The 27375-nt window shown below is 40.2% G+C and overlaps 1 protein-coding gene across 1 annotated transcript in view; it reads left to right on the top strand.

Moving 5' to 3' along the window:
- The window catches only part of NAA15 (N-alpha-acetyltransferase 15, NatA auxiliary subunit), a 53088-nt gene that overhangs the window by 19873 nt on the left and 5840 nt on the right, over window positions 1-27375 (top strand). The window contains exons 8-16 of the mRNA XM_061584937.1: window positions 4332-4427; window positions 5050-5156; window positions 6239-6311; window positions 7346-7515; window positions 8714-8866; window positions 9752-9880; window positions 12475-12688; window positions 13631-13824; window positions 24882-24990. Of these exons, the coding sequence (XP_061440921.1) occupies window positions 4332-4427; window positions 5050-5156; window positions 6239-6311; window positions 7346-7515; window positions 8714-8866; window positions 9752-9880; window positions 12475-12688; window positions 13631-13824; window positions 24882-24990 (1245 nt within the window). The remainder of the gene's footprint in view (window positions 1-4331; window positions 4428-5049; window positions 5157-6238; window positions 6312-7345; window positions 7516-8713; window positions 8867-9751; window positions 9881-12474; window positions 12689-13630; window positions 13825-24881; window positions 24991-27375) is intronic.

Here is a 27375-nt window from a genome sequence, read left to right as displayed (position 1 = left end):
ATCATGAGGTGCTTTATTTTTATATGTAATAGGAATATCTGTTTTGTCATTATCTTGGATTACTTTTCACAGCAAGCTGAGTTACTGTAGTCCTATTTGCCTTTTTGAAGAAAAATTGAATATGATGGATGAGAAGTGCAGTCTGTGTCAATGTACACACAAATTATCTTAGTGATGGAAGATGAATTTGTTTTATGTAGGCTTTACTTCAAGAATTGCAGTGTATTTTGAATTTCAGTAAAAGTGAGTTAATGTACATTTCTTTCTTTTATCCGTTTGTTTCACCTTTCCAAGAAGTTAAAAATGTACTGCCTTCAAGTCGATTCCGACTTATGGCAACCCTATGAATAGGGTTTTCATGAGGCTGAGAGGCAGTGACTGGCCCAAGGTCACCCAGTGAGCTTCATAGCTGTGTGAGGATTCGAACCCTGGTCTCCCAGGTCATAGCCCAGCACAAGAAGTTCAAAGAGTAGTATAAAACTGAGGTTAATGTAACCTTTTTTAACAGTGCGTGTTTGAATTCTTCAAGTGTGATCAGTTTGGTTCCTGTAAATAGCAATTATAGTGAGGGGAGCTTGAGACAAATGAATTAATATCTTTATCGGGAATGACGTATAAAGTCTTGTGCTGATGGTACATGACTACTTCAAATTTAAGGTTTTTTTCTCCTAAGCTTCGCAGTAACTGTGGAGAGCAGAGATATTTGAGAAGATGGTGAACAAAGCAACTATATGCTTGCTCTCCATCTGGTCCACCCCCCAGTCTTCCAGAAGGTTTAAGTGCACTCTCATCAAGTATGCTGTTGCTGAATACTAGGAAGTTAAGCCAAGGGGTTGATTATTACTAACCACCTTGTGCAAGAATAGACTAACCTGGCTTGTGTCACTGAAACCTGGTTAAATGAAGAGGCAGGGTTTTACATCTCTCCAAGTTTCATGGTGCAGGACTAGCCTACGCATGAAGGACAATAAGGTAGTGTTTGAATCTTTAGATTCCCCCAAGCAGATAGCCAGGATCAAGTGTCTTGTACCTGGTGCTGAAAACCCAGAATTAAGGCTGCTACCAAACATTCTTCCTGCTTCAGCTTTTGGGGAGTGGTGTTGAGGATCCCAAGGCTCATTTTTTGGGGAGACTTTAACATTTACACAATGGTCATCTCATTAAGAGTAGCTCAAGATTTGACAGCATTCAACTTTGGGCCTCTGTCAGTTATAACTGGACCAGCACATGTGGCAAGACAATACATTGGACCTGGTTTTCCTGTATTGGACTGGAGAAGAATGATCTGTGGTTGGTGGAGCCTGATGTGACTCTGTTGTCACAGACAGGTCATTACCTAATCAGGTTTGATTTTAAAGTTGTGTGCAACATCCACAGGGGTAGAGAACCAGATTCGATGGCCTTCCCCTGTTAGCTGATGGATTCTGAAGGTTTCCTGAAGTCATTGGGGGAATTTCCTGCAGATTTAGCAGGCAGTCTTGCAACGTCCCTGGTCTCTGCTTGGAATGAGGAGATGATTCAGGCTATTGATACAGTTGCTCCCAAATAATCACAGCCTAGTTGTTGTGCCATATCAGATTCTTGGTACTCCGAGGAGCTGGGGGCAATGAAATGACAGGATTGACATCTAGGGCATAAATTGCATACTCATAATAAATAAGACCCAAAACAAGTAGGAATCAATTTGCAGTCATATTCTGAGCTGGTGGCAAATAAATTACACTTCTCTACCACCATTGCATATGCTCAGTGCTGTTGTACAGAATTCTTTCTTGTGGTGAAAGGCTTCCTAGATGTAGATCTGGGGGAAGAAGCCATGGAACCCTCAAAAGACCCACAGTGAGGAATTAGCTATGCATCTTACAGTGGCTCTCATACTTGCCCCCTTGGACACCATCGTGGTGTCAGTCAAAGGTGGTTGAGACTAGTGCACCCTCTGTTCTTGTTTTGGATATGTTTCAGCTTGTGCAACCTGAGGATGTGCACAACCTACTTTGAGGGGTAAGGCCTACCTCTTGTTTTGATGTTTGCCCATCATGGCTATTGAAATCTACTAGAATGGAGCCGGACACGTGGATCTCAAAGGTGATAAATGTCTCCCTGAGAGATTTAGTTGTCCCTGTTACAAGTGAGACTCTTGTAAAAGAAGGTTAATTCAGAACCTTTGAGACTAGGTAATAATTCTCCCAAGCCAAATATTTCACACTTGGGCAAGGTGATATAGCAAGTGGTGGCTAGATAACTTCAGTCAGTCAGTGTTGGATGATGCTAATTATTTAGATCAGGTTTTGAGACAGAAACAGCCTTCACCTAGGTAGATGACTTACACTTGGGAATGGATGGAGGGAATGTGATCCTATTGGTTCTTCTGGATCACTCAGCAGTTTTCAATGCTATTGACCATGATATCCTTCTGAACCAGTTGTCTGGATTGGAGCTGGAAGGCATGTGAGTTACAATGGCTCTGATCCTCTCTAGAGAATCAGTTTCAGAAGATGGTGCTGGGGGATTTCTATTTTTATTAGCCTATGTGGGATGTGTCAGGGTTCCTTCATTCATTCTGTCATGCTTTTTAACATTTACATGAAGCTACTGGGAGAAGTCATCCAGAGGTTTAGGCTGAAGTGGCATCACATGGCACTCGGCTCTACCTCACTTTTGCATCTGTTTGTCCCAAGGAGACTGCTCAGTTTCTGAATCCGTGCCTGGAATCTGTCCTGGGTTGGATGAGGGTGAATGAGCTGAAGCTTAAATCTGAACAATACAGGGGTGCTGTGGTGGGGGAATCAAGCATGTGAAGCAATGCGCACACATACTACCCTACTTAGTGAACTTTCCCATACATCGAAAAATATTTGGAAATATAAATAAAGCACAAATAATCAGACATAGACTACTGCATGATCCACATATAATCTTTAAATGGAACTGGAAAAATGTTTCCTTTCCAGCCTACAAGGATTTGATTAACAATTCATTTCCTACTGATAGAAAAGGTATTTCTCAGTACTGTAAATGGAAATTATCTACGCACTTTATCTGGGAGTAAATCCCATTGAACTCAATGGGATTATTCCTGAGATCAAGGTTGCCCCATTAATGTACCATTTGTGATGGTGGGATAACTTTAAAGCAGTACACAATATATAATTCTTGCATGACAGCATGCAAATAGAAAGGAAGGTGGAAGGCATACAATGACGTGTAGAAAAAAGGGGTGCGAACCCTGAATGCCAAAGGAGGGAGTATCAATATGTTTATTGTATATTTTCTTAGAAGAAGTAGCTTATAATATAAAATGCCCAAAGCGTTTCAGCCCATCAAGGGCTTTCATCAGGGGATGATAGTTGCTAAAAGCTCTATATACAGGTGCGAAATTTCTATACTGGAGCAATCAAGTAAGAGAATTTACTTGATTGCTCCAGTATAGAAATTTCGCACCTGTATATAGAGCTTTTAGCAACTATCATCCCCTGATGAAAGCCCTTGATGGGCTGAAACGCGTTGGGCATTTTATATTATAAGCTACTTCTTCTAAGAAAATATACAATAAACATATTGATACTCCCTCCTTTGGCATTCAGGGTTCACACCCCTCCTTTTTTCTACATGACAGCATGCAAGCCAAGAATTATTTTGATGTCTTTTCTGTATGCCATCTATAATGTGTACAAGATATAGTAATGGCCTCCAGCTTGAATTGCTTTGAAAGGAGAATTTGACAGAAGTCATGGGGGATAAGAGCTAGCAATGACTACGAGTCATGATGGCTATATATTACTTCCAGTATTAGAGGCCGTATACCTAAGAATACCAGTTGCAGAGAAACACAAGAGGGAGTGGACTATCATGAGCACAGCCTAGTTGTGGGCTTCCCAAAGGCATCAGGTTTGCCACTTTGGGAACAGAATGCTGGACTAGGTGAGCTTTTGTTCTGATCTACCAGGGCTCTTCTTTTCTTCTTTCTTTTGCTTATGCTATATTGTACCTTGAAAAAGTCCAATAAAATTGAGGTCCATGCCAAGAGGGTCTAGTAGATAGCCTCCTAGTTTTTAAAACTTGTGGCCAATAAGCTAATCTAGTACTCTCACAATACATAAGGACCTGCTTTTTAAATTTAGGGGAATTTCAAAAGCAGTTCACAATTTGGCATAGAAACTTGCTTAAAGAAAAAACTTTACTGCCCACGCTCTCGGAGCATCAAAGGGGACACTCGGGTAACTTCCATGGACATAATCTAAAGTTAATTTACCTTCAGATATATTTGTAATACATGAAAATTATTGCCCATCTTAGATCCCAAATGAATTAAAGTGTTTTTGTTCTCCAAGCTAACATGTTAGAACGGTTCAAGGTCTACGAAGAAGCTTGGACTAAGTACCCAAGAGGACTGGTTCCAAGAAGACTGCCATTAAACTTTTTATCTGGTGAGTTGCCCTTTTGCACTTTGTAGAATTACTTGCAAGCTTAGAGAGAGTCTCGTTTTCTTGTCACATTACCTTGTCATCAGCCACTTAGACATGACACCAGAATTTTGCTTTCTTTTAGCCAGCGACAAACATAAGAACATGCTAGAATGACAGCTCCTCTGTCTGCAGGCCAGACTTCCTGGTTACTTTTGATGCCCTGTCTGTATACTGCAACCTTCCCCAACCAGGTGCCCTCCACCTGTTTTGGACTCCCAACTCACATTAGCCTAATTCAGTATGACCAGTAGTCCAAAAATCTGTAGGGTATCAGGTTGGAGAAAGCTGTTCTGTTAAAGTAGTAAAAGTGACAGGTGCCCCTAGAAGACAATATAGAAATCTGGGCTTTGTAGAAGTGATTGGCAGCACTGTGTCCCTGTTCCCCATCACTCAAAAATAAAAGTCGAGGCAAAGTTGGAAGTCCATGCTCTTTGAAACTTTAAATACTACAGAAGATCATAATTGTGGATATTGCACATCATTTTCATTTAGCCTGAAAGAGTCAGTGATGTAGTTCTTTGTTTGATTTGAACTTTTTTGTTTGACAACATGCAGAGTAATATTTGCTATATTTTTCTTTTAGGTGAAAAATTTACGGAATGTTTGGACAAATTTCTCAGGATGAATTTCAGCAAAGGCTGTCCACCAGTCTTCAATACATTGAGATCCCTGTACAAAGATAAAGAAAAGGTCATTAAAACATCTTTGTGCTTTGCTTATAATAGTCTCTTATAAAAGCCTGAATTCTTTGGACGCTTGGCGTATATAATATTTTCTTAATAACAGGCATATAAGGGGCCTTAAAATCTGTAGAGAGATTTACAATAATAAACTCAGGTTAAGAATATAAATTTGTTGAGGAAGGAAAGACTCTGAGTGATGCAAGAACAGATAGCATGATCTGGCTCAAGGATCCCTGCAACATTTCCTGGCTAAAGTCTCTTTGTTGCCACCTTGTTTGGAGCTTTCCAAGAAGGCCCTGGATTAATGCACACTTCAAGGAATATGTTTGTGTATCTGAAATACGAGGAGTTGTGAACTGACAGGGCCCTTGTATATAGGGAAGTAGAACATGGGCTGTAAAACAGATCTCTTTGTGCTTCTAGAAGAAGAATAATACTAAAATACTATGTGAATGTGAATGTTTTTCATAGCTATATGTGTTTTGCAGGGCTAGGTCATTTCCTCTTGGGTTACATGTTAAACTTCTCTTCTGTTGAGGAGGTCTGTCATAAACTATTGATTGACATCATACCTTAAAAACAAAAGTGTAATGCTAGGTGCCTGTTGTATAAAGTAACTCTTGCTAAGCTGTTGGATATACATTCCACCACGAAGGATCAAGAACTGGAGGCTCCAGTGTGAAATATAGGCCCATACCTGTTAGCACTGTTACTACTACTAGATTTGGTTTTATGATGATTTTATTGTTCTGTTTGTTTTTATGTACACCACTTAGAAATGCAAATGATTAAGCAGTGTATAAATGTTTTGAATAAATACTTAAAGTAACAGCCTTGGCAGTGAAACTTACTTTAGTCCACTTTGAGGGATGTTTGGATGTGACTTAACCTATCACTTCCTAAGGAGTGAATAAAGTAGCTGTCCTGTAAGAGTAGTTACTGACCAGGCTAGTATGTGGACAAGACAGTTTATACTTCTACTTCTGCTGTATACAAATATGTTCATGAAGTAGGAGTTTGTGGAGACAGGTTTTACCATGTAGTCAGTTGAATTAGAATATTAACAGATGTATTGTTTTATGTATATAGGTGGCAATCATAGAAGAGCTGGTGGTAGGCTATGAAACGTCTCTGAAAAGTTGCAGACTATTTAACCCAAATGGTGAGTAATACATGTTGCATTATTATTATTATTATTATTATTATTATTATTATTATTATTAATGTAGCTAGGAATATGTTTATCAAGAAGCTGGGTGGGGATGGAGAATAGATATTAACCCGTTGGATATGTGGCCTGGTTTCAACTTAACACCTCTCTTCTCCTGTTTCTGTACTGTGCCCATAGGTTTATCTATCACAGACTTATCTTGTCCTTGGATCTACTGAACCCAGGGTGTGCATTGATACCCTTGCATCATATGGGAAGGACTAGGTTTGGGCAGCCAAGCCCATTCTGCTCCATGCTTACATGGCAATGGCTTAAATGAAGGGTTGCATTACTCACATGAACCCACATTCAATACCCTTTCTCCACACTGCTGTGACGCAGATGAGTGGTTGAGCTGCACCTGGTGACACAGGCCCACCCTTCATTCACATCTTAGAGCTGCAGTCTTCAGGCCAATTCACATTAAGATGTGCTTTGAAGTGTTTGTTGTGGAATACCCATGCAGTGGGAATGTGCAGCTCTCCAGATGTATTATCTTTCATGTAATAGTCTTAAAGGGGAAAATGGGAGCACAGACATGAAATGAAAGAGCATAAACCAGGAGTTCCCAAACTGGTCCATGAGCTTCATTTAGGTGGTACTCAGTGTGCCTGTGGTTGAAGATGGGAGGTGACAAATCCATCAAATTAAATATAATCCTGATTTTTAATAGTATTTTCTTCATTGTTCTATTTCTAATATATTTTATTTTATCACAATATATAAGAAATATAAGTAATAAAAATACAATGGAAAGTCATACAGCATCTAGCATAGCACATTACATTTGCTACAACAAGCAGAAAAACTATTCAGTGGTCTGTCAAGACCCTCAGCAATTTTCAAGAGGTCCATGGGGGGAAAGTGTGGGAACCACTGGCCTTAAGCTTTTATATCAAATCAGCTTTTCAAATAGTATGCCAGTGGGTTTTTCCTTGTGCAATTTAATGTCAAATGAAAAAAACTGTAAAATTTCCTTCAAATAGATGATGGTAAAGAAGAACCTCCAACAACTTTACTATGGGTCCAGTACTACCTGGCACAACACTATGACAAAATTGGGCAACCATCCATAGCTCTGGAATACATAAATGCTGCAATAGAAAGCACACCCACCTTGATAGAACTCTTCCTTGTGAAAGCTAAAATCTATAAGGTAACTTTTTATTATTGCAGCAGATTTGCACCATAAAACACTACGCTTCTTGATTCTACTACTTGTATTTGAAGAATCAATAGATTCTTTGGCTGTCAGTCAGGGCTGTGTGTTGTGAGTTTCATTTACCTGCAGGTTCACTTTCAATGAATTATATCCCTAAGAACATAAGAGCCTGCTGGATCCATCCAAAGGCCTGTTGAGCAAGCACCCTGTTTCTGAGCCTGATGCCTCTGGGAAGCTCGCAAGCAGGCCATGAGGGCAGTAGTCTTCTCCTCGTGTTGTTTCCCACCATCTAATATTCAGGGGCATGCTGCCTCTGCTCCTGAAGAAAATGTAGAGCCATTATGATAGTGTCTGGCACAGAACTTCTGTATCAGGATATAAATTTAATAAATCATCATCTCAGGAGGTCTGGTTTTTTTAAAATGTCCAGTCTCTTCTGCTCATTCTTCAGCTGCTAAGAGCACCAGCTGTTCTAGTCATTGTGGTTGTGGAGAAAAACTTGGAAATATGCCTCACAAGAATTGCAAATGAGAAGAGAACTGGGCTGCCATTTGTTATAGTATGGGACTTAGTGTATGTACTGTTTGCTATTCTTCTGTTACTATTTTGCTCTATACCCAGTCTTCTTGTATTTCAGCCATTCGTACAGATATCTATTTTAGAGGATCTGGATACATTTCCAAGAAAAATAACTGGGTAGTAAATAAGAAAAGATGGCTTAATAATCTAGACCTGGGGTAGCCAATATGTTGTCCTCCAAATATTGCAATACCTATCAGCCGATGGTCATAGGAGTACAATACCTATCAGTCAATGGTCATGGATGATGGGTGTTGGAGTCCAGAACATTGCCGCCCTGGGCTCCAACTGGGAGGAAGGGCGGGATATAAATCTAATAATAAATAAACATATGGAGAACACTACATTGGCTATTGCTCATTTAGACTGTAATCCTATGCACGCTTCCCTGGATGTAAGCTCTGTTGAGCACTGTGGTACTTGCTTCTGAGTCAAAATTATTGCATTTTTAGTGCTGGGGATTCTTAGAGGCATTGTTTAACTTAACAAGGAGTAGTGCTGAATATTTTACTTGTACCTTTTCTTTGCATTTATTATAACTTACATCAAGGAATGGAACATAAACTACAGTTAACTGCATTTATCTAGCTTGCTTTTCTTTTATCTTTTCAAGCATGCTGGAAACATAAAAGAAGCTGCAAGATGGATGGATGAGGCTCAAGCACTGGACACAGCAGACAGGTTTATCAACTCCAAATGTGCAAAATACATGTTGAAAGCCAACTTGATTAAAGAGGCAGAAGAAATGTGTTCTAAATTTACAAGGGTTTGTTCAGCTTACTGTACCCTTTAATCAGAATGTTAGCTGTTGCTTTGAATGCTATTCTGTTGTTGATAACTCTTTTAAGGGCTTCTGGGATGCCAAAGGATGGGATAAAAATAATGTAAGTATATCAGTGTCTTAATCAGGGGTGATCAGTATGGTGCCCTTCAGGTGTTTCAGACTACAATTCTTATCAGCTCCAGTCAGCATGCGCAACAGGCAAGAATGTTGGGAGTTGTAGTCCACTCTATCCAGTTGGCTACCCTGTATGTAAATGTACTGCCTCCAAGTCGATTTTGACTTATGGCGACCCTATGAAAATGGTTTTCACGGTAAGTGGTATTCAGAGGTGGTTTACCATTGCCTTCCTCTGAGGCTGAGAGGCAGTGACTGGCCCAAGGTCACCCAGTGAGTTTCATGGCTGTGTGAGGATTCGAACCCTGGTCTCCCAGGTTGTAGTCCAGCATCTTAACCACTACACCACACTGGCTCTCTGGTTACCCTGTAGAGAGCTGTTTTTGTCAGTCCTAAAGTGACTGTAAGCAGTTCAGTTTCTAGATTAGGTTTTTCCTTCTGTGAGTGCCGGCTCTACTCCACCCACCCATCCAGTTGCTACTACAAAACTCAGCATATACCTAGAATGTTCTTTTCTATGTTTTTGCACATTTTCATTTCTGAAATTCTCGCATATGAACATGGTATTGATGTGCTTTTTTCTGTCTGTTATATAGTGTAGCCAACATTGCTGACAAATAACATATTTTCTTGTTCTAACAGCAGACAAAAAGTTCATTAAAATGCCACATTTTGAGTTAACTGTATATTTATAAGCTGAATATTTGTAGCAGCTTGCCATGTTTTGAAATATTTCTAAAATTTCCTTTCTAGGAAGGGACATCAGCAGTGGAAAACTTGAATGAAATGCAGTGCATGTGGTTCCAGACAGAATGTGCCCAAGCTTATAAAGCAATGAATAAATTTGGAGAAGCTCTTAAAAAATGCCACGAAATTGAGAGAGTATGTACATAATGACCAATTTAATATTTCTTAGTGGCCTGTTCTCAGGAATTGAGTTTGACAAATCAAAGGGGTTTTTTTTCTGAACCTCAAGAGCTTGTATGTTATGATTTTCTTAACCCATATTGGCATCTGGTCATGGGCTGTTCTTTATTTCCTATTTTACTGCTTAATGCCAGAATTCTGTAATGTGCACAATTCAATCAAAATACCAAAACATGGTTTTACCGATTGAGAAGCATCTCTGTGGGATCATACATTCTATTTATCCTCCCCTTCACATGCAGGTTTCCTTCTCCACTTTGTGGTTTGCTTACCCTAGCTTGCCATGATATTTGAATTGGCAAACCATGGTTAACATTTTGTTTACAAATCCGAGTTTGCAGACCCACATCAAACCTTGTTTGGAATCAAAACATGAGCAATAATTTCCTGATTTAGATGGCATGGCCAACTATAGCCGAAGAGATATGTGAGGAGGATGCTCTTGATTTGCCAAACTATTTGGTATTACCTCCATTTTTACTTACTGATATTTGAAATGTGTTCCTATATAAGACATTGCTTGCATAATTCTTCTACCTGAAAGTTGCATTCATTTGACATTCACTTCCCATACTGAAGTCTACATTTGTGGTATCTTATATTAGTGGTTTTCTCTTCCACATATAAAAGGTAAAGGCTTTTGGTTCTGGTAATCCGCTTCAAGCATGATACAAAAGAAGTTGCCACCAAAGGACGCTTGTGTTGCATACTGGGACAATTCAATTCAGTTATAGAGAAAATAAATACATCATCATTACTTGCTGTTTACATACAAGTGTCTCAAAGCGACATACATAAGCGTTAAAACTTAGAGTGGTATTCAGTGAGAGTGTCAAGAGTAGGCCCATTGAAGTTAATAGACATGACTAACAGGTTCATTAATTTCAGTGGGCCTACTCTGAGTAGGACTTAGTTGAATACAACCCTTAATTCCTCTGACAATGTGGCATGTACCTCAATACATTTCTTGAGTTCTGTGGCCACTTAAAGACTAATTATTCCCCTTTGGAAATTAGATCACTCAATTGGCAAATGATACTTTAAACTGATTATTTTGGCTGTGAAGTACTTTATTAACCTTCTGGAGATTATTTTTAATGTAGTTCAGTGGTGGTAAGGTGTGACTTAATTTTTTTAAGGTGTGATACATTTGTTTTCTCTGTAACTGAATTTAATTAAGTTCCCTGATGGTTGGATCAGTGGTTTATCTAGTGCTATATCATTCATCCAGACATTGATATGGCTGTTCAGGGCCAAATTAAAAATGATATTAATTGTGTGGTGAAGGTACTGATTGATTGTATTTCTTACTCACCAGAAGGTTCCAGGATGGGTTACACAATAAACAACAATTGGCCCACCCATAACCCCAAAATAATAATTCCATATGACACATCATGGGGGCGGGGATGCTAAAGTCAATTATTCAGTTTTCAAACACACTGTAAAAAGGTGCATCTTCACCACCATAGGAAGCTGTATAGATGGTGCTAGATGCACCTCAATGTGAGAGAGTTCTACATTCTTTGGTCTGTCACTGAGAAGGCATGAGCAGCTCCCTGTGATCCCCCTATTGCAAGGGAGCCTCTAGGAGGGTTTCCTCTGCTGATCTTAATTCCTGAGCTGGTCTGTACAGTAGGGCTCCGCATACCGGCACTCTGCTAATGCGGCACCTTTCATTCCCCATTTTAAAGCCATTTTGTGGCATTTTCACGTCATTTTCGCACCCCATTATACTCAATGGGGTTCCGCTTTACAGCAATTTCCACTTTACGTAGCGGGGCCTGCCTGTAGTAAAGGAGGTGCTCTTTCGTGCCAGAATTGTTTAAGCTTTCAAAAACGAATGTGAGCACCTTTCATTGGGCTCAGATGCTAATAGGCAGCCAGTGTAGTGGCTTCAGAACAGGTGTTGTATGCATTGTCACAGCCATCCTTGTTAGCAACCTGACTGCTGCTTTCTGCATCAGTTCTATCCAAGGCAGGATAGAAATTTAGATAATTATAATCGGTCCAAAAGGGGCCATAGCTGGCAAACCAGCCAGAGCTAGAAATACACTCCTTGCCACCGAAGCTGCCAAAATCTCAGTGACAATGTTATATTCAGGGATACCCCAAGCTATGCATCTGTTCCTTCCAGGGGAATGCAACCCTGTCTAGAGCAGGCTGCCTCCCTGCCTCTCAAACCAGAGAACTTGGAACATATAAAACTTTGAACTTGTCCAGATTCAGTTTCAGTTTTTCAACCCCCATCCAGCCCATCACCACTTCATGGCACCGATCTAGCACCTGAATCACCTCTCCTGATACTAATGTTGCATGCAAGAGATAGAGTTAGGTGTTTTCTGCATATTAATAACACTTCACTCAAAGTCTCCCGACGACATCTCCCAGTGGTTTCATATAGATGTAAAAATAGCATCATTTAATATTTCAATTAATGTTTCCAATTTTTAAAATGCTTAATTGTGTTAGCAGCATTTCCCTTTATGGTCCTGAAGATCTGTCATCGTAATTTCTGATGCTTGCTAAATAACATGGTGTTTTCTTAGCATTTTGTAGAAATCACAGATGACCAGTTTGACTTCCACACATACTGTATGAGGAAAATTACTCTTCGATCATATGTGGACTTGTTGAAGCTAGAAGACGTACTTCGACAGCACCCATTTTATTTTAAAGCAGCAAGAATTGCCATAGAAATATATTTAAAGCTTCATGATAATCCTCTGACAGATGAAAACAAAGAGCATGAAGCTGACACAGGTATAAGATGCTTCTAGTATTCTATGTTTGTATAGTTAAATCATTGTTTTTTTAAAAAAATATATGGTTTCACACACATGAGCACTTTGGTTCTTCCCTGCTCCTGATTGTGTCATGTAGGAGAAGAAACAAGCCGAAGTCTGGCTTGTCATAATATGTGAACCCAGACTTGTGGTTTATTTCCTCCACGCAAACCATGAACGGTAAGCTAAGAACAATCCTTGTTTGGAGAGAAGCAAACCATGAGCCCAGGTTTGCATATCGCAAGTCATACTTTGTCTGATTTCCTCCCCCATGCAGCACAGCCGAGAGCACAGGAGAAGTAAAGTGCTTGTGCATGTTAAACTATCATTTATTTAAAACTATGGTTTAATATTGCATGTGAACCAGGCCGCGGTACACAATATAGTCAGTTTTACCTTTGTATATATGCTAAGCAGCATTGTCTTTGCTGTGTTATTTTTGTTGCCATGAGAGGCAAAATTGGTGGATAGAGTTGCCTTGCAGTAAAAAAGACATACTGTGCTGCATCTTTTTTTAAAAAAATCCATAGGGCAAAATTTTAAATATACAGCTTATATTTTAAAGAGCTACAGTGCTATATACTGGACATCCAAGATCTTTTTTGAAAATATCCAACCAAAAATCACAGGGACCTGACAGTTAGTTTGAAAATGTATACATTAAGAGTTTTGAAGATGCTCTTGACCTTTTGAGCATAGGAACAAGTTAGAAAATATGTATTATGGCAATGCAGATAGTTCTGTGTGAGGCTATGTTAAATAAGCTACTATGCCTTTTCCAGTTCCAGCCACCCAGGTTTGGGCCATGGTTCAGAACCTGAGAAGACTTGGCTAGAAAATGGAAATAATAAATTAACAACTTAAGCTGTAAGAATCTAGGTTAATACTCATAATCTACAAAGTGTTTTATTCTGTATAGCAAATATGTCAGATAAGGAGCTAAAGAAGCTACGTAATAAGCAGAGGAGAGCTCAGAAAAAAGCTCAGCTGGAAGAGGAGAAAAAGAATGCTGAAAAGGAGAAGCAGCAGCGAAACCAGAAAAAGAAGAAGGATGATGATGATGAAGAAATTGGAGGACCAAAGGAAGAGCTTATTCCTGAAAAACTAGCAAAGGTATTTAAACTGTAGAATGTAAATTGTGTTTGAACATCCATTTAAGTAAAACTCTTCAAGGAGAGTTCCACTTCACTCTAAAAATGACTCTTGAACAGTCCTTTGTCAAGCCCTGGACTGGTGCCTGGACTCTATGGTGGGCTGGATGAGGGCCAATAAACTGAGTGAATCCTAGCAGAGGCACTGTGGGTTGGTGGTCCCTGAATTCGGATAGTTGGTCAGTTTCCTGTTTTGGATGGGGCCGTACTCCCTCTGAAAGAGGAGGTTTGTAGTCTGGATGTGCTTCTGGATCCATTTCTGTCACTAGAGGCACAGATGACCTCAATGGCTAGCAGTGCCTTTTACCAGGTTTGGCTGGTAAGACAGCTGTGGCCATTTCTGGATCTTGATAGCCTGACCAGTGTTGTCCATACACTGGTAACCGCCTGGCTGGATTACTGTCATGCATTCTGTGTTGAGCTACCCATGAGGTGGGTCGGAAGCTGCAACAAAATGCGGAGGCACAACTGCTCACTGTGGCTGGTTATCACCAGCATGTTACCCCACTGCTGAAAGGATTGCACTGGCTGCCCATTAGCTACTGGGCTGATTTCAGGGTTCTAGTTTTGTTGTACAAAGTGCTATGCAGCTCAGGACCAGGATACTGGAAATATTGTTTTACCCAGTATGTACCCAGTCAGTTGCTGCACTCTGCAGGTGAGGGACTCCTGCAGATACCATCTTATCAGGAGGTCTGTTCTGCACAACATAGGAAGTGGACCTTTAGTGTTGTAGCACTAACATTTTGGAATTCTCTCCTCCTAAATGTTAGACAGGCGCCATCTCTATTATATTTGCGGCGCCTATTGAAGACCTTTCTCTTTCAGCAAGCCTTTTAAGTAGAGACCTTATCCCAGTCTGAGTTTGTGCTAAAATTGTTATTTAAGATGTTTTTTAAGTTGTTTTTAAAAGAAGTTTAAAGTGCTTTTAGTGTTTTTGTTTGCCGCCCTGGGCTGCTTCTGGGAGGAAGGGCAGGATATAAATTTAATTATAGTAAAACCTCAGTTAAGGAATCCTCCAAGAACAAAGCTCCTTCTAACTAATGATTTTTTAAAGGTGAAACTGATGAGCTTTGCTTTGCTGTGGATAAACTTTCATTCTTGTGCCTTTGCTTTATAATAAATAATAATAATAAAATAAAATTTTATTTAGCAGACGCCCATCTGTCCGACTGAACGGACACTCTGGGCGACGTACAATATAAAATACAATCTGCTCATATACATAATCATCACATTATTAATATCATAACATCTCATCTGAAGACCATCTTACATTAATACAGTGTAAAACCTAACCCACCCCAGAGATCCCATAGGCCTGCCTGAAGAGCCAGGTCTTCAAGGCTCGGCGAAAAGTCAACAGGGAGGGGGCATGCCGAAGGTCAAAGGGAAGTAAGTTCCAGAGGGTGGGGGCCACGATCGAAAAAGCCCTCTCCCTGGTCTGCACCAACCTAGCTGTCTTAGTCGGTGAGACCGAGAGAAGGTCCTGTGAGGCTGATCTTGTTTGGCGGCATATTTGGTGATACTGGAGGCGCTCCTTCAGATAAACTGGGCCGGAACCGTATAGAGTTTTAAAGGTTAAAACCAACACCTTGAATTGGGCCCGGTATACAACTGGCAACCAGTGTAATTCAATCAACACTGGGGTGATACGATCGCGGCGGCGGGTCTGCTTTATTAAGCGTGCCGCCGCGTTTTGTACCAGCTGGAGTTTCCGGACCATCTTCAAGGGTAACCCCACGTAGAGCGCATTACAGTAGTCTAATTGAGAGGAGATCAGGGCATGTATCACTCGTGGGAGCAGATGTATGGGAAGATAGGGTCGCAGCCTCTGTACTAGATGAAGTTGGTACCAAGCTGCCCGGCTCACTGCAGAAACCTGAGCCTCCATAGACAGCTGGGAGTCCAAGATGACCCCGAGACTGCGGACCTGGTCCTTCAGGGGCAAACTCACCCCATTAAGTATCAGGTCAAAATCACCCAACTTTCCCTTGTCCCCCACTAGTAATACCTCAGTCTTATCGGGGTTCAGCCTCAGCCTGTTCTCTCCCATCCATCCACTTACGGACTCCAGGCACTTGGACAAGGTATCCACAGCCAACTCTGGTGAAGATTTAAATGAGAGATAGAGCTGCGTGTCATCCGCATATTGGTGACACTGCAGCCCAAAACTCCTGATGATGGCTCCCAGCGGTTTCATATAAATGTTAAATAGCATGGGAGAGAGGATAGAACGCTGTGGCACACCACAGTTGAGGGGCCAAGGGTCTGAAACCTCATCCCCCAACACTACCCGTTGATATCTACCGGAGAGATAGGAACGGAACCACTGTAAAACAGTGCCTCCTATTCCCAGTCCCTCCAGACGACTCAACAGGATACCATGGTCGACGGTATCGAAAGCCGCTGAGAGGTCCAGGAGGACGAGGAAGGTATGTTCTCCCCTGTCCAACGCCCTCCTCATATCATCCACCAGAGCGACCAAGGCTGTTTCAGTTCCGTGTCCAGTCCTGAAGCCTGACTGGAAAGGATCTAAATAATCTGCTTCCTCCAAGTGTGTCTGTAGCTGCTTTACCACCACACGCTCAATCACCTTGCCCAAGAATGGTAAATTGGAGACTGGGCGAAAGTTGTTTAAATCTTGGGGATCCAAGGAGGGCTTTTTCAGAATAGGTCTTATCACTGCCTCCTTGAAGGGCAATGGCATTACACCCTCCTCCAAGGATGCATTTACCATTGCCTTGATCCCATTGCCCAGTCTCTCTTTACAGCTCATAACGAGCCATGAAGGGCAAGGATCAAGTAAGCAAGTGGTTGGTTTTACAGTAGAGAGCACCTTGTCCACTTCATCAGAGAGAAGAGGCTGAAACCGATCCCAGCAGACCGGATTGCAACTGGCCGCCTCTGGACCCCTACTTGTAACCACGACGTACGGAATCTTGTCCTTTAGGTGCTCGATTTTATCGGCAAAGTGTTTAACAAATGTGTCACAGGAGGCTTTTGATTGTTCCATAGGTTCCTGCGCTACTGGACCGACCAGGCTTCGGACCACTTGGAACAACCTCCTGGGACAGCACTCTGCTGACGCAATAGAGGCAGCAAAGAATTTCCTCTTTGCTGCCTTTGTTGCCCGCTGGTCCGCTATTGCCGCTCTAACCAGTGTCCGATCACCTTCAGTGCACGATTTCCGCCATCGGCGCTCTAGTCGTCTCACTTCCTGCCTCAGACTGCGTAACCATGGTGTATACCAGGGTGCAGTCTGAGTTCTATTCAGGAGAAGAGGACGTTTCGGTGCCACCCGGTCTATTGCCCTAGTGATCTCCCTATTCCACTCCATCACCAGGGCTTCGACCAGGTGGCCTTCAGTTAGCTCCAGATCACCCAGCGCATTTAGGAATCCAATAGGCTCCATCATGCGTCTGGGGCGGACCATCCTAATAGGTCCTTGTCCCCTGCGGAGGGTGTGCGGCACAGAGAGATCCAATTTCACCAGGTAGTGATCTGACCATGACACAGGGCTAGAAGAAACAGTCCCCATCTTCAGATCACTTTCCTTCTCTCCCGCGACAAATACAAGGTCAATGGTATGGCTGGCTACATGGGTGGGACCCATGTTACTTAGGTGCAGTTCCCATGAAGTCATGGTTTCAATGAAATCCCGAGGGGCTCCAGTGAGAATGGCCTCGGCATGCACGTTGAAATCCCCCAAAACCAATAAGTTCGGGGTAAACAACCGTACAGCCGTGACCACCTTGAGCACCTCGACCAGGGAGTCTGCCGTGCAGCGGGGTGGGCGGTACATCAGCAGAATTCCTAACCTGCCCTTTGGTCCCAACCTCCAGTACATACAATCAACAAACTTGGTCTCGTGGAGAGGAGGTCTGGCGAAAACCAAGGACTCTCGATAAATAACTGCCACACCCCCTCCCCGCCTACCAATCCTCGGCTGCTGTGCATATCGGAAACCCGCTGGACACATGGCCTCAAGTATAGGGGCCGAGGCCTCGTCCAGCCAGGTCTCCGTGATGCACGCCAGGTCTGCATGCTCATCCAGAATAAGATCATGGATGAGTGATGAGCTTTAAGGTGAAACTGACCAGTATGTGTCTGCTTTGTTATCAATAAACTGATAAGCCTGTGCCTTTGCTTTGCTAGGGTAAAACTTGACAGCCCTGTGTGTTTGTTTTGTATTAAAGAGATCTCTTGCATTCTCCCAGGGCTGGGGAGGGACGAATCCAATATGATTCAGAGGAAGGGAGGGGGAGGGATGGGTGCCAGGTAGGCACCATTTAAAGCTCTTGTTGAAGCTGTCCCCACCATCTATGAGCAGGTGTAGGAACCTATCCCTGTTCTTTCCATGTTATTCCTACCTCTGGTACCAAAGTTTCTGTTAAAGAAGTAATGTCCAGGAATGCATCTGAGATACTACTGTAATAAATAAATAAAATAAGATATTTGCATGCTCACTCAATCACTAGCAGTAGTTTCTATCCGGGCATTGTTATACATTAAATGTGAGTTGTTCTGTTGCACTGAAGAATGGAAACCAGAAACAGCCTATTGGCAACTACAGGGATCCCCTTTGAAGTAGAGAGCCTACTTAAAAACCGGAGCATTTTTTTGTCTACAGAAAAAGCTGTTTGTATTCAAATTGTTTCCTTGAGCACTTTGAATATAAACTGCTTCCTCTGGGGGCGAGGGGAAATGCTCTGTTTTTAAAATAGAGCATTTTTTCTTTCCACAGAAAGCAGTTTTGTATTTAAAGCACTGGAGGAAGGTCTTTGAATCCAATCCACTTTCTCCAGCTCCCTCAGTTACACTAGGAAGTTCTTGAAGGGTAACTCCTTAGTGTAGCTGATCCCAGTTATGTTGGAACTTTGGCTGTGCATGGCTCTCTTTAAGCATTGACAATCAGCTTATAGTTAGGGCTTCAAAGCGCCTGGCAAAGGGCTTTGCAGGTACCAATCAGCTGATTGGTGGTGTCTGTAAACTGTTTTTTGGCCCACCTGTGACATTACCTGCCTCATATTTGATATCAGTGTATAGCAAGTAGGTATTACTTGGCCAAAATGAACTGGAGGGCCAAATGAGGAGGCTTGGCTGGCTTAACTAGGCTTCTCACTCTGTAATACCACTTTTTTCTGCCATATTTGAGATGTTAAGCAATGTACGTGCAAAAGCACTGATTTTGAGCGTTTACATGTAACACAGTCCCTACTTATTCTTTTTGTGTTTACTCCCTGGTTTGCTGCCAAAGGTGATGAAGGATGGTACAACGTTTCAGTGGTCTAATACTGTATTTTAACCAGTGCAGTAATAGATCACTGAAAGTTGCTCTCCAATACTTTGTTCATTTTAATCACCTCCAGCAGCAAACCAGGAAGGAAACAATAAAGGAATAACTGGGGATTATGGCACATGTAAACTAAAAAAAAAAAAGTGGTGTGTGTCAAGCCCCAAATAAAAAACAGTGAGCTTGTACATGTTTTGAGAAAGGATTGTTGCAAATGTACTTTTGAACTGGTGCGCTACAAACTAGAATTGTTGGGTTTTAAGATTACTTTTCTGATACATTAACTCCATGCTAATTTTGTTTACTTTTTGAAATAATCACATCAGGCGAAACCTAATCAAACATACTTCAATTCAGATATTAAAGACTTCACTCATTTCAGAAGAAAGCCTTGTTTCTTTAGCTCATCTTGCAGTTAGTCACTCTTGCACTCTCCAGGATGTCAGCCAAGAGGATCTGTCAGTATTATGTTTATTTATTTATTAGATTTATATCCTGCCCAGTAGTGATATAATAGATTTGAAGCCAGTAACCTCTTACAACAGGAGTAGATACTTGACAGGTTAGATAAGGAAATAAAAGCTTTATTACAGGAATATGGGAAAACAGGTTCAAAAACTATTTATAAATTAATAGAAGCAAAACAAAGAATTATACCATATTGAAACAAATAAAATCATAGTAAATATGTTATACACAAAGCAGAGATTTTAGGAATATGGCAAAAGAGGGTCATGTCTGTTGGTACTCAGGTCAAACAAAAGTGTAAGAAAAATGCAATATTCGCTATACAGAAGAAAGATGGTACAGTGATGTGCTCCCCAGCTGACATTATAGAGACCTTTGCTAACTTTTTCAAAAATCTATATAGCGGGAGAAAAAATGGACCTCATGAAAATTGAGAACTATGTACAAAGCAGATCTCAATTCCCTATCAGATGATGAATCAGGAGCACTAACAGGTAATAGTGAGTTGGAAGAGATTTAAAAGGTAATTAACTCCTTAAAATCAAACAAATCACCAATGGTTTCACTAACGAATTTTACAAATGCTACAAGACAATCTTAACTCCAAAATTAGCAACACTTTTTAATAGTTTACTTCAAGGAGAACCTTTCCCACAGACGTGGGCACAGTCCAGAATAATCATTCTCCCAAAACCATATTACAATCCTCAGTTGGTAGACCCATAGCATTATTAAATATGGATTATAAAATATTTACTTCAATTATAGTTAATTGATTAAAGCCCTTGATTCCGATTTTAATTGATTCTGGTCAATCAGGATTCTTGCCTAACAGACAAATTGCAGATCCTGTAAGATTTTTAAATTTGATTAATTATTGCAAAGCTAATCAATTTCCCCTAGCTTTTTTATCTTTAGATATTTGCTAAGATTTTGACTGTGTACATTGGCCCTTTTTAATCTCAACAACACATAAAATGAACTTTAATAATAAATTTTTGCAACTTTTGAATAAAATATATTCCCCAACTTCAGCCACCATCAAAATTAATGGATTGGATTCACCCCAAATTGAAATCTGTCATGGCACAAAACAAGGCTGTCCACATTCACCTCCTATTCCTTCTGTCAAATGAAGCTGCTGGCACAGCATTTACAAAAAAATAGTAATATAAAAGGAGTTAAAATTGAAAGTAATATCCATTTAGTGAGTATGTACGCAGATACAGCTCTGCTCATCACAAATCCGTTGGATGCTGCACCCCGTGTTAAAAAAGAGCTAGAAGATTTTGCAAATGTCTCTGGGCTGCAGGTGAACCTGGGTAAATAAGAAACATTATGCTTCCATGTTCCTCCTGCAGAACAGAGACAGTTCTCAGCTGCCTTGGGCATTTGTTTGTGCTCAAGGCAGCTGAGATATCTAGGAGTACAGATATTTATTTATTTTATTGCACTTGTATACCGCCCCATAGCCGAAGCTCTCTGGGCAGTTTACGGCAATCAAAACATTAAAACAAATATACAATTTAAAACACAATTTTAAAATTTAAAACAATATAAAAACAATTTTAAAAATACACAGAAATCTAAATAAATTGTTTATTGTAAACTACAGATCAGATATCAATCGCTGGACCAAATTAAAACTATACCTGCCTGCATTGCCATGGTGAAAATGAACGCCTTACCAAAACTCGCCTTTCTGTTCCATGCACTTCCAGTACATGTTCCAGACATGGCAGAGTGAACTAAACCAATTAATATTTGGGGGGAAATTGCCTAGGATACAAAAATCATTATTATACCACCAATATAGATGAGGGCAGTGAGGGATCCCACACATGAAATTTTATTTTGACGCAAATCAGTTATTTCACATGACTAACCTAATTCTAGATAGCAATTCAAAGGGATGGATCCAACTGGAAAACGTAGACATCCAAGGAATCCTGGTGGAAGCGTGGTTTCTAAGGCCTGGATCCAACCAAATACTGTCACAAGCTGAAAAGAATCCATTCACTGTTGTCCTTCTTAAAAGTTGGAGACTGGGCAAAACAGCTCTTTCCCAACCCCTCATCTCTAACTCCCTTATTCTTCCATCAGGACTTCTATAACAGAAATAGGCACCTACCTTGGCAACTTTGGAGGGAACACGGCCTTTTCTGTTTACATGATTTTTATCCTAAGAAAACTTTAATATTGGAAATAAATTTTCAACAGGCAGTAGATCAGTCAGGCTTCCAATGGCTTTTTTGGAGACAGTTACACGATTTCCTGTCCTATTCAGAAATGAAAGCTCAAGCAATCTCAAACCTATCCAGCTTTGAAAAAATAATCACAGCAACCTGCAATAGAGAATGAGGGGTCATTTCGAAACTATACCATGCTTTTGGACATGGGAGCAGAGCATCTAATGGGACTTTAACACCAACAGGAAGAGGACTGGTCAACCGTGCTTTATGAGGAGGACTGGAAACGGTTATGGAATGCACAACTAGTGACCACTTCCTCTCATCAACTCCGGGAAACCATGCTGAAAATGGCACATCACTGGTTTGCTACCCCAGTATAGATCTCACAAGTGAATTGCACCCTCTCCCTCAAATGCTGGAGAGGATGTGATTCAGTCGGCACATACCACCATATGTGATGGTCATGCGAGAAAGTGCAATCATTCAGACCTTAATATTTGAAGAAATTATTAAAATAACTAAACAACATTAATCAAACACCACAGTTGGCTATCCTGAATCTTTTCATGATTTCCAATAGGGATATAAAATGCAAAACACTAGTGGGACATATGCTCATAGCAGCAAGAGTCACCATTGCAAAACAGTGAAAAACTTGAAAGGGGCCATGCTTGGTTACTGGTCCCAAAAGGTTTGGTATATTGCCTTTAATGAAAAGCTAACCTCCAAGCTCAAATGAGCAAGAGGAGTCACAACAAAAGAGTCTTGGTATTTGTTTATAACATATGTCAATCAAGCAGGACATGGATGGACCCCACCAGCCCACTACGCTGCCAACATTTCAACGATCCTTTTTGAAAGAAAACAGTTTGTATCCAAATATAAATTATTTTTGTTTCTCTCACCTTTTTAGTATAGTTTATTCAGTAAAAATACATCCCATTGCAGGGGGTAGGGGACTGAGAGTAGGATAATTATAGACAGACACATTAGCAGGGCATAGGCTTTTGATGATAGAACCTTATATCATATCATATTCCTGGAATGGAAAAAGGCAATATTAATGTCATAAGTATGTTGTGCTGTTGAAATGAAAATTTTGCAATAAAAAAAACCAGGAGTAGATTCTTGCTATGGCAGAACATCTGTTTTTCTTGTCAGATGAAACAGTGCTTTTCTGAGGTTCCTACGAATATGAAAAACTGTGTCAGACGCATGTGGGGCCAATTGATCTCTGCCCATAAACTGGCAGTAGCCTTGCAGTATCAAATACAAAACAATGCCTCTTCTTTTAACTTGTAATTGATAGATTATGCAGTGGAAAGATACTTGTAACATGCCCTGGGCTCCTACTGGGAGGAAGGGCAGGATATAAATCTAATAAAGTACAGCTTGGGGAAGTGATATACTTGTAGAATGCAGTCCCTCTAGAGCAGCCTTTGCCAACCCTGGTGTCCTCTAGATGTTTGCAGCAAAACACCCAGAGCTCACCAAGTTGACGAATGCTGCGCTACAGGTTTAGCAACACTGTCTATCTTTAGGTGCTAACTGAAGTCCTGTCTTTTTCTTCAGGCCTTTTGGGTGCTGAGGAAGTGGCCTGTTGTACAAATATAAATTAACAGATTTCTGATACTTAATTTTGTTTTAATGTTGGTTGCTTTTGTGTGTAGTGGTGTTGCCCACCCTGGACAAAGGACAGGATGTATACTGTAATAAGTCTTAAAAATAAACAAGCTTGACCAAGAGAAAGCTGTAACCGTAGCTAGGTTTGTGAATTGCCAGTAGCATCCAGCAGCACAGGTGGGGCTGCATTGCTGTCCCACCTTCCCAAGACCACGTGTTGCTGCTGCCTACCGGGGGGGGGGGAGACGTGGGGAGCTCAGCACAACACAGTGCTCAGTGGAAGGAATGTCAGTATGGTGGCTGTGGACACCACTCCACACTGAGCGGTCTGCGCCTCTTCCTCTTTATAATGGCAGTGGCACACAGTGTTGGGAAGCTGGGAAAGCAACATAACCCCACCCACACTGGTCACTACTAGAGATATAATATAAGTTCTGGGATTTTTTTCAGAAAAAAATGGAAATTTTCAGAAAAATTGAAAAAATGCAATATTAGCATTTTTTTACAGATTGAAAGTCACTTTGATACTTCAGGAACATCAAATGTAATTATGTACAAGTTGGTTTGGCATAAAGTTATCACATTTGGTATATTAAAAGTAAATTTTATTCAAACAATTATTACAAATTGAATTTATCTTTTTAAATTTTTTCTTTTTTTTTGTAACAAATGGATCTACAAGATCCTGAAATGTAAAGGACACCTGGACTGTATGGAACCTCTTTCGTTTTGCCAGTTTATGAGGAGCAGGCAAAAAACAATTAAAAAAAACAGAAGAAACCATCAACATTAATAACAAAGAAAATTATTTATGTCTCCGCTAGTTCTCCACAGTGTCAAACAGACATAAAGCATCCATTCCCATAAAAAGAACAGAGAAAAAGGGGGGGACCAAGATTCAATGAAACATTTTGTTCATCATGCTAAAATAAAACATTCCATAATCCATTTTTTTTTATTTTTTCCATTTTTCCAATTTTTCAGAAAAAAACAAACACTGCTTTGGAAAAAAATGGGGGGGGGAATGGTTTTTTCCTAAATCTTTCCAGTTTTTTTCCGGGCCTTTGCATCTCTAGTCACTACAGTAGGGTCCCACTCATACGGCAGGTTAGGTTCCAGACCCCCACCGAAAAGTGGAAACCGACAATAAAATGGTGCCAAACGCCGAAAAAGCAGAACAAGTGCCATATGAGTGGGGTCCTACTGTAATTGAAAACCACCATATTAGCAGAACACCGAAAAGCAGGGCCCTACTGTACTTGAAATTGCTGTGAAGTTTTCTTCATTGCCAGTATTTGTATCACACTTTAGATACTAAGAATAAAGGAGTCCTAGCTTTCTTTATAGATATTTGACAAAATAAACAATATGTTTGTCTGATAACTGTTTTACTCCTGTTGCAACTGTTTCTATTTTGTGAAATATTTTTTGTATTTTTAGGTTGAAGCTCCTTTGGAGGAAGCTATTAAGTTTTTAACTCCATTGAAGAATTTGGTAAAGAACAAAATAGAAACCCATCTTTTTGCCTTTGAAATTTACTTCAGGAAAGGTAAGTGGAAGATAGTATACCAAATGGAAATCTGTCAGTAAACAAGAGGTTGGCCTTCTTAGATGCAAGCAGATGCTAAAAGGAGCAAGGGTGTTGCTAGTTTTTTCATACTAGGCCTTTTTGTATGCCTTGACTGGGCCTCAAGATGGTGTGATCAAATATCCTCCCCCACTTGTGGGTCATTTTTATGAATTGTCATTTTCGTAATGGTTCTCTGTATAAGGTAAAGGACCTTTAATAAAGTTGAGAACCCTACACAAAAGAAGAAGTGTTTCAGAAGGTTATTAATTCCTTCACTTACTGTTGTGGTATTGGTTTTGTGCATGTTTGAAGACCTTGAGGACTTCCTTGGCTCTAAAGTGGTATATGCCAACAGAACAGTAATTTCTGACAATCTGGAAGAAATTCCAGTATTTTTTGGAATGTCTAGTATTTTTTATTACATTCTTTAAAAAAAAAATCTAGTTTTTGCACTGCTCAAACAGTTTGCTTTGATCTTGGTGTTTTGCATGTAAGTGAAAAGGGTTTGCTGCCTTGTACTATATACCAGGTTTTTGAGAACAAAAAAGCACTCTTTATAAAAACAGTAACTTTCTGTCATTTAAAATACAGTGAAACAAAGAATTTGTCATGCGGATTAGAATATTGAGATGCCTGCCTCAAAAATGGGCCATTTATATTTGAATCAAGTATGTCAATTTATTGAAAGAAATGTGAACGGATAATATTCATCACTTTAGCCTGGGTGCTCATTTCAAATTATTCATTCGCAGAATGAATCATTTTCTGCATCATTCACAGAAAAACGCTTTTGCTGCAGTTTCAGCTCAGTGGTATTTTAGCCCTGTCTCTGTTGTCTTCCTTTTTCTCTTGGCATCATGTAGTATGCTTTTAATACCAAAGATCCATTTCAACTGCCCCAATTCTCTTTCCTCACCCTTCCAGTTTTCTATACCCCATGTTGCTCCCTTCTTCATTTCATACGTGAAAGATTTCTTTAATTCCCCATCTGTAGTCATCTTTTTCTGTTTCCCCACTCCACATAACTTAATTCACCTTCATTTCTATTCCCCTTTTACTCTACTCCTTTGGGTGTGGGTTTTCTTTTTCTCTACTTTGCTTTTGGTTTCACCATCACTGCTATTCTTTCTTACTGTTAGTGATGTCAGTGGTGCATAAGAGACTCACTTTCCCATAAGTTTACTTAGCAAGTCCCAAGAGCTGGTGGACCATTCTGCCTGGCTCTTTACAAGGGGGAAAGGAACCAGTTTCACAATGAAATCTCTAAATTCTCCTCCATCAGAAAATGCTTTAAAAAGGCAAAAAACCCAAACTCATTTATATTTCAAAATAAGAAACTGCAACTAGCCATGAGAATGTATTATAAAAAAAAGATGGAGGGGGATGGGGACTGCCACATTTGCAAAGTTATTATGAAGCATTTCAGTTACACCAGTTAAGTTTTGCTGTTATGAAAGCAAATAAAATCTGGATTCAATTGGAGGAAAAAAATGTTAGGGTTAAGCCCACTATGGTCAAATCCTTTTCTTCCTATGCAGAATGCAGTCATAAAGAAAATTCATAATCTCTTTACAAAAAATACATTAAATGTTTTGGGAAAATGGCAGTCTAAAATACCTCCAATATATTCTCCTTTAATTCCCATGCAAAACTATATGGGATTGATGAATTTAAGCAATCTATGGTTAAATGGGAAAGATACGGTTATTTTCAGTAAAAGCATTTCTATAATAATGGTTCTCCTGTTCCACTAGCCCAATTTAGAATAGATAATCCAGATTTAGGATTGGGTTGGCTGCAGGCATATCAATTAGAGCATTTTCTAAAAAGTCCACAGGTTAAAGCACATGCTGATAGGCCATATACTAGTTTTGAGAGGGTTAGGCTGGATAAGGGAGGGAAGGTAAAGGGATAGCCTCAGCATCTTACAAAGTTTAATAGATAAGATGATGGATCAACCAACAGGATTAAAACAACAAAGGGAAGAAGACTTGCAGATAGAAATTGAAAGGCCAGAATGGATTAGTTTATATACACTTAAACATTCTAAGACTGTGTCCACAAATACTAGAGAAATAGAATTTAAAATATTTTACAGATAGCATATAATGCCAACTCATATGTCACGTATTTCATCTACGATAAATTCATTATGCTGGGGAGGATAACCAATTAAAGGCATGTGTGCCTTTTTTTGGTGGACTTGTGCAAAGATAGTAGGGTTCTGGAATATGGTACGTAGAAAAATGTCTACTATATTTAAAGAAAAGATTGACCACACTCTAGAACTGTTTTTATTATCTTTATTTATGGCTTGAAATGTTGATTTAAAAGCAAAACCTTAATTTCGAAGGAATTAATGGC

This window comes from Rhineura floridana, chromosome 9, assembly GCF_030035675.1.
Source record: "Rhineura floridana isolate rRhiFlo1 chromosome 9, rRhiFlo1.hap2, whole genome shotgun sequence".
Classification (NCBI taxonomy): Eukaryota; Metazoa; Chordata; class Lepidosauria; order Squamata; family Rhineuridae; genus Rhineura; species Rhineura floridana.
The sequence above is the reverse complement of the archived record's forward strand: the minus strand, read 5'-3'. Positions and strand labels throughout refer to the sequence as shown.